General features: G+C 33.5%; 1 protein-coding gene across 1 annotated transcript in view; it reads left to right on the plus strand.

Annotated features, from left to right (window-relative positions):
- LOC105316673 (atrial natriuretic peptide-converting enzyme-like) overlaps positions 1-2,798 on the plus strand; it is a 7,854-nt gene extending 5,056 nt beyond the window's left edge. The window contains exons 3-5 of the mRNA XM_020008942.1: positions 1,220-1,379; positions 2,091-2,282; positions 2,372-2,798. Coding sequence (XP_019864501.1) covers positions 1,220-1,379; positions 2,091-2,282; positions 2,372-2,706 — 687 coding nt within the window. The 3' untranslated portion in view covers positions 2,707-2,798. The remainder of the gene's footprint in view (positions 1-1,219; positions 1,380-2,090; positions 2,283-2,371) is intronic.
- Positions 2,799-8,467: the final 5,669 nt, after the last annotated feature.

Here is an 8,467-nt window from a genome sequence, read left to right on the forward strand (position 1 = left end):
CCCATGATATTTTTTAAATAAGAGTGCAATAAGTGTAAATATAGTGTATTAATAAGTGATAAATCTTGAGATGCTAATAGGAATTTATGAACACATTTTACCAATTTTTGGAGGGACTCCAGAGTCCCATCATACTTTTCACATTTGCCTATATTATAGTCTGTCACTTTTGATCAATATCATTTATACTGGCTTAGGTTAGCTAAGCCTAACACCTCCCAAACAGCTTTAGGGGCGAGGCCACGCACCTTTGGTGTCTCGTTATACTATCTGTTGCAGTCTGCTCATTTAACTATAGAAGTGTATCTGCCATGCCACCCTCTTTTCTCTCTCACTGTATAAAATTACTGCTCAAACTGACTATAGGCACATGATGCATGGGTTGCCATAAATGTTTAAATAAAAGCCTGGGTGTTTATTTCTTTGCAGGACAAAAAAAATTTCATAAAATAAAAAAATTTAGTATCTGGATTTGAACTTGTAACTCTAGGATCATTGAACTCAGCTTATCTAGTTAGACCATGTGGGACCCTTTGAAGTGGAGGCTACCTATATTGAAAAAAATATGCGTATCTATACTTGGAGATTATTATTACCAGGCATTTATTCATGCTTTTATTGGAACATTTATGATAGATAGTAGATACACTTCATTATGTTGTTACATGACATTATCATTCTCATACAATGCATGTTGTTTATTTGTTTTATTTACAATGCAAGCACTATTTCTACAAATAGGCATGTTTTAAGATACTGTTTCATATACAACATGTCTGTTACTCATGCTTTTTACAATGGGATAACATACGCCTAAAATGATGCACTTAAGTGTAGGGCAGGGTATTTCTGGCAGACAAATAATTTTGTCAAAATCTTTTTTCTATATTATGTTTTAACATGTTGAAGTTTGTTATTGAGAAGTTTTAGCAACCAACAAACACATCAATAGCATAGTATAGCATCTTTTAAGGCAAAATGATTAATTCATCCAAATGTTTAAAATTTCACTGTAGCATGAGGCAAAATAATTTTAGCAAAATGATTTTTAACCAAAATTAAAATACACGTAGATGTTATGAAGTTACAAATACTTCACTTGTTACTGCTTGTTATTTATTATAAGGTGTTTATATTTTTAAAATGAGAGTGACATGACTGGTGTCATTATGGTAATTATAATTGGTCTATTTGTTCATAATATTGTCTCTGTTTACAGGCATTGATAACATATAATCCTTCTGTGTGGCCATATTCTGATTCTTTTTGTGGTGGTATCATCATTGGTAAAACAAAGGTACTAACAGCCTATCATTGCACTATTAAATCATTGCAGACACACGAAGTGTTTCAGAATGAAGATGTGATTATCACTGTAGGTAAATTATTATCCTTAAAGTTTACATTTTAGTTATGGTAGTGTATCCTAAAATTAGTAACCTAGTTTTATAAGCTATGGTCAATTAAGAAATTAGAAATAAGGCAAATTTCTGAAAACGACTCTGTGCTAGTAATTGGTCTTATAGTTCTTCCAAAATGTGGCTCAAATCAATAGACACAATCAAAGTACATTTCTGTAGAATTTTTCCATTCTAAGCTTATAAAAATGTGCCAAATTACTATAGCCAATAGCTAGCTTATGCTTTTTTTTCAATGATGTTCAAAAATCACCCCTATTTATAATTATATTTTCTGATGTGTAAGGCCACTCCAACTAAATTTTGTAGTTTCTCCTTGCCGCCTGCTCACCCACGCCGATATTTTAATTATTTGTTTAAACTATTAAAAATAATAATAGCATAAACATACAAATCTTTCGAGGTTCTTTTCACTCTTTTTGAACAAAGAATCAGGTATAGTCACTACTTTGTTGAAGCTTTATTATTATTTTAATCAAAATTTATAATCAAAATTAACTTACTGCCCGCCCACATCAGTCCCGCACATGTAAGGAGAAACTATGAATTTAATTGGAGTGGCCTAATGTATTAATGTTAAAATGAATAACCAACCAATAATCAAGTGCTTATATTTGTGTTGTGTACAAAATAAAATAGTACATGTATATTCACTTTTCAATTTTTGTGTAGGGGTTCTCAATAAAACAAGTGCTTATGAGAGTACAAGAGCTGTTTACTCTGTGAAAGCAATTTATAGACTGTCTGTAATATCAACAAATAGAGATGTCTCTATCATAGAGCTAACTGAGGAAATAAATTTCACTGAACATGTGAGACCAATTTGCTTACCAATGAAGAGTCATGACTCTCACCCTACTCCAGGTACTGATTACAGCTGACATACATAATTATTATTTTGTAATTTGAATAATTATGACTATGATCTCAACTTATCAATTTTTTAACTTCAGGCACTGAATGTATTGTTAGTGGATATGGCTGGACAAGTTCGTCTGGTCCATCTGCTAACATTCTTCGTCAAGGGACCGTTCAAATAGTTAGTTGGGATGAATGTAGGAATCACTTCACTTTCATATCAAGTGATACAATGTGTACCAGCTCAGGAGAAGAGGGTATAGGCTCTTGTCCAAATGATAGTGGGGGACCATTAGCATGTCGGAGGAACAATGGTCAGTGGGTAGTGTTTGGTATTGTCGGTGGTGGAAACTGTGCCATGACTAATGGATATAACTATTACAGCAATGTTTCAAGTAATCTTGCATGGATAAAGTTTCCAAGTAACTAAACTATTTTTTATTTTAATGATTTCATTTCAGCCTGTATCATTTAATCATATCATTATTCTGTCGTTTTAATTAAACTTTGAAATTAATGTTAAAATTTAATTCATGTAAATTTGCAATAATAGCAATTGTCTTGTCATGCCTAAGAGGGCTGTATCTGATAAGCATTAAAGGAGCAAAATTGTTGAGCAAATTATTCTGTATGGTGAGGACTTGTTATTTGTAAAAGCATGCAGAAGCATGTGTGTAAGGTCCACAAATTAATATGTATACACTATGCACATAATGCATCACCACATATACAAAAGTTAACACAGCTGACACACTGTACATGGCATGCTGCATAGCTATGAGTTTACAGTGCCCACCTATAGTGATATATAACATCATTACCTTATTATGATGAACAATAAACAATCTTAATTACATGCAATAAAGCATAATATTATTTTCCTTTTAGTGCATATAAAATTAATCATGCATGCATGGTTGTTGCTTGATTGTGAAAATAAAGACCTGCTTGAAGTGTCATAAATAAATTTTGTTCGAATACCTCATGTATGTAATGTCTTAGATCTAAAGCAATCTAATAGTATCAAGAAAAAGTTATAATAAGAATTGGATATTATCCACTTTTTCGTTGTCCACCAACCACCACTGATGTGTGTCAAACCCACTGAATGCTGCAATCTCACTTGTAGAAATTACACATGAGTTAAGTACACTTTTAACTTATTATTTATTGGTCTTCTAGTAGACTTTAATTCTTGTAGGCTGGAGCATTACTTACTTGTCAAAACCTGCGTTTATTTTTTGAGAGACATGACCAATGTGACATAGTTACTCACAATGGATAGTCAAAATTAAAGGCCAATATAGTTTTAGATGCACATGATGGGTAAAGGTCTGTCCCATCTCTCCTTTGATATGTTTTACTAGCGATGTCCAAAACAGTTTGTACCAGATTTAAATTATTTCTTGCTATAAAATTGGTATCTCTATCTTAGCTATGTAGCATTGTTGACTTGTGCCTCATTACAAGACTTTAATTAAATATATCTAATTCCATTGCTTACATTATTTAAGGTCAATTGTTCCATTATAGCCAAAGCGATTCTGTTTTTATTGCTTATACTTCTTCATTGTTTTTGTTTTGAAATGATGTGTAATAAATAGACTGTGTTTATACTTTCAGTGGATGATATAGTATGTGTGCTTATACTTCTTCATTGTTTTTGTTTTGAAATGATGTGTAATAAATAGACTGTGTTTATACTTTCAGTGGATGATATAGTATGTGTATAACAATGAAGTTGTTTACTTTATAGTCTACATGGGAACAGTTTTCTATAAAAATTTTCCCTCAGCATCTGAGTTGACATCACACCTTTCAGCTAATGATAACTTATAATTGGATCTATGATTGTCACTCTACTTCTTTTTGTTTTTTCATTGTCTCATGGAGGAGCTTTAAAAAGCAACAGCACTAGTGTTTACTATGTTAACAGTAAGCAGCATAGTTGCAGTGAAGAATGTCACCTACTCTCATATTATACAAAGAAAACTGACTGGTCTCCAAACACTACGCTAATATTTCTACCAGGAGAGCATGAGTTGAATGCTCATCTTATCATTGAGAAACTGGACACTGTCATACTGAAAGGACTAGGAAATGATCCACCAGTAATCAAATGTACTGAAGAATTTTTGATGCTAAAAATTAAGGATTGCAATGCAGTCAATATTGAAGGTATTGCTATTAATTGTAGCCTCTTATCTCTAGTTGACAACAATGCAACAATTGTTACAAATATCATTGCAAATCAATCCCATTATCGCAATGCAAAAATTTCCAGTGTATTTTCAAATGTTACAATCTCACATTCAAAGTTTATGTGTGATGAGAAATCAGCAAACAATTGTGTAGGCATTTATCATGACACTGGCTGGATAATACTGCAAAATGTAGATCTAGTTTCATCAGCAAAACATGGAATAGATGTGCTAAGTAGTGGATTTAATGGCGAAGTTAATCTGCATAACATCTTTGTTACTGGTAATAATTACAATGGTATTGTAATTACATTAAATCAACAAGGGAAAGTAAACTTGTATGATGTCTCAGCTATTGGTAATAAAAATGATGGCATTGAAATTATATTAAATCAAAATGGGATGCTAAATTTAACTGGAGTCAATGTTTCCTATAACACACAAAATGGGTTGTTGCTGGGGTGTCCCAACAACAGTCTTGTGTATCTTGAAAATATCACAGCTTGTCTGAGTGATATTGGAATTAAACTAAGTTATTCTGATAATAACTCTGTAAGCATTACTAATTCAAATTTGAAAAGAGTTCAAATTGGAATTGCAATTTTGCAAGGTAGTCATAATGAATTACATCTTGTTAATGTAACTACAAATACGACTGAAAATGGAGTACGTTTTTATTACCAATGGGCCTTCGATATCAATATAATACATCTTGCTGGAGTGATAATGGCAAATAGCTCTCAACCAGCACTACAGGCAATCTGTTATAGTTATTGTCAGTTAATACTGACCAATGTCACAATCACTAATAATTTGAATACTGGCATATTTGTTACTGGAAAATGGAACATTACTTTTGCAAATCATCCCTCTGTCATATCAAATAACAAATCTCCAGCAAATGGTGGTGGAATGTGGGTAGACAAAAATTCTAGGCTCACTGGTTGCACTGAAGTATATTTCATTAACAATACAGCACAAGGAATGGGTGGTGCTATTTTTGTAAATGAGGTTCGTTACTCCACATTTGTATACATTTATTCTACATTTAAAAATTTTACTCCAATATTTCAAAATAATTCAGCATTAGTGTCTGGAGATAACATTTACAATGGAATTTATCATGGCCGCATTGCGTCATCAGATGAATTTCCTAATAATGTGAACTGCAAAAATATTTCTTTTAGTAAATACGTAACATCTTCACCATTAGGTGTTTGTGTTTGTGGCAATGATTCAACTGTTAATTGTAACGATAGATCATTAGATGGTGTAATATATCCTGGTCAATTCATCACCTTATCACTGGTAACAGTGGGAGCATGTGGAGGAATAAGTCCTTCAGTGCTAGTCACCAGTGACACACAAAGCATTGAAGTAGTACATGCAGACATCAATCAAGAGACTCTAAAAAGTTGCAAAAATTTCACATACACCATCAACAAAAAAGGAAATATAGAAAATCAAGGGACTTTTCAAATTGGCATCAGAAAGTCTGCAGCAAATGTAGGATTGAAGAATGCCCACATTTCAGTTAGTATAAAATTTATGCAATGTCCTCTTGGTCTTCGTGTTGTGTCAGGATCATGTCAGTGTGATGATATCATTGGTGCTGTTAATGGGACACATTGTGATATCAATAGGAGTCCTCATCATATTAGCAGATCTGGTAATAACTGGTTGTTCTACAGTGAAGAGTATCATTGTGTAGTAGCACACACTAACTGTCCATTTGATTATTGTGATTCATCTACTGTGCAGCTCAGTCTCAATGAGTCTGATGTTCAGTGTACAAATGGTAGGTCAGGTATTTTATGTGGAAGGTGTCAGCCAGGGCTCAGTCTGATGCTTGGCTCCAACAAATGCCAGAACTGTAGCTATAGATACATATTACTAATGATTGCATTCATATTTGCTGGCATAGTTCTAGTTGTATTTCTAATAGTTAGTGACTTGACAGTGTCTTCAGGCTGTATCAATGGACTACTTTTCTATGCTAATATAGTGAAGTTGAATGAAGCTAACTTTTTTTCTAATGGTGCCAGTATACCAGTGTTGAGCCAGTTCATTGCTTGGCTCAATCTTGATCTTGGTATTCAAACTTGTTTCTTCAATGGGTTAAACAGTTACTGGAAGACATGGCTACAGTTTGTGTTTCCACTGTACATTTGGCTGCTAATTGGTATTGTCATTGCTGGCTGCCATTACTCAACAAGAATGGCCAGGCTATGTGGAAATAATGGAGTTCCGGTTCTAGCTACACTTATCTTCATGTCTTACACTAAGCTTCTACGTACCATTACTAACATTTTAATGCTTGCTGTCATCAATTGTAATCAAACAAATTGGGTTGTTTGGAGCATTGATGGTAACATTGGCTATCTCAATGGTAAACACATCCCACTGTTTTCGGTAGCATTGTTATTTTTTTTATTTGGATTATTGTATACTGGATTTGTATTCTCTGCTCAATGGCTACAGCGTTACAGTGGCAAGTGTTTTAAGAGTTCACATGATCCAGTAATTAAACTGAAGCCATTCATTGATGCTTATACTGGCCCATACCAGGACCAGTACAGGTACTGGACTGGGCTTTTACTGATAATACGTCTACTACTGACTACTGTATTCTCATACACAACAGGAACTATACCAGAAATCAACAACTACATCATTGCAGTAGTTGCAGCTATACTGCTTTATGAGTCCAGAAATGTGTACAGAGCAAACAAACTTAATATTCTTGAAGCATTTTACCTCATTAACTTAGGTGTGATGGCTCAATTGAATGCTGTATCTGTTGGCATGAACCTACACATTTCCAATATAGTCACATCAATATCAATCAGCCTCTCCATGATTCCTTTCATTGCCATTGTAACACTTCCTGTAATTACTAAAATTGCAGGGTATTTTCACACGAGATGTTCCTGTATCAAGAATGATATTGAAACAAGAGATGAGGAGGAGCGAGAGCCACTACTAATAAATCAGGAGGAATTGCACTCACCAGCAAGTGTTGTCATGAGAAGAGAATCAATCATATATGACTTCAATACATAAATGGATTAAAATGCCTGCTTTTGCCTATTGATATTTGATTTTGCCCCCTTATTGCCCTTCCCTTTAATACTATTAGTTGTAGAGTTGTAGCTAGGCTCTAGTGTATTATATATTTTGCTTTCATGCTCTTAATATTATGATGAAAATGTGAAAAAGCAGCAGTTCAGCTCTAGTGGCGATATAACATTAATTTTTTATGATAAGAGGCTTTTGGCAAACTAGATTTAGACAGTAGTTTGGATGACTTTAGGGGCAACTGCACTTAATGACAGAAAAAATAAATTGTTAGAAATATCTGGAATAGATTACTCCTAGCCACATTTATAATGGACTAGAATAGTGGATGTAATACCTTCTGAGAAAATTACAATTAATATCCACTTTTGATCAGAATCACTTTTTGCAAAATAAAAACAAGTAACTCTAATGTGTATCATCAATGGAGAATTTTCTCCTATAGCCGTTCTTAGCCAGAGACAATGTGCTCTTGTTGTAACTTAAGAAAATACACTGAGTTTTATGAACAAAACCGAACAACTGCACTGAGAAAAGTCAAAATGCAATTACTTAAATAATTATACACTTCCCTTACTGCACAGGAAATTGGATTTGTTCTATTGCATTTACAGGAAGCGACTTGCAAAAATTACACAGCATTATGACCTAAAAAACATTACATTAACATAACACAACAGTACCTTATGCATGAACTAATCGTATAGTTTCCAATGGTTTACCACAATTATAATAGTACATTGTTTTTGTCAAAATGCTTTCAAAGACTAGATATAGTGAATCATGCCTGTATGTTTGTAGTTGTCATCCTGCTATATAATGTATTAAAATAGATCTACATCCTTCCTGCAAGAAGGTCACACCTAAATCTTCTTGGTATAAAATGAAAAGTCAAGCTAGTCTACTATAGCC

The sequence above is a fragment of the Amphimedon queenslandica genome, unplaced genomic scaffold, assembly GCF_000090795.2.
Source record: "Amphimedon queenslandica unplaced genomic scaffold, v1.1 AMPQUscaffold_13503, whole genome shotgun sequence".
In the NCBI taxonomy this organism is placed as follows: Eukaryota; Metazoa; Porifera; class Demospongiae; order Haplosclerida; family Niphatidae; genus Amphimedon; species Amphimedon queenslandica.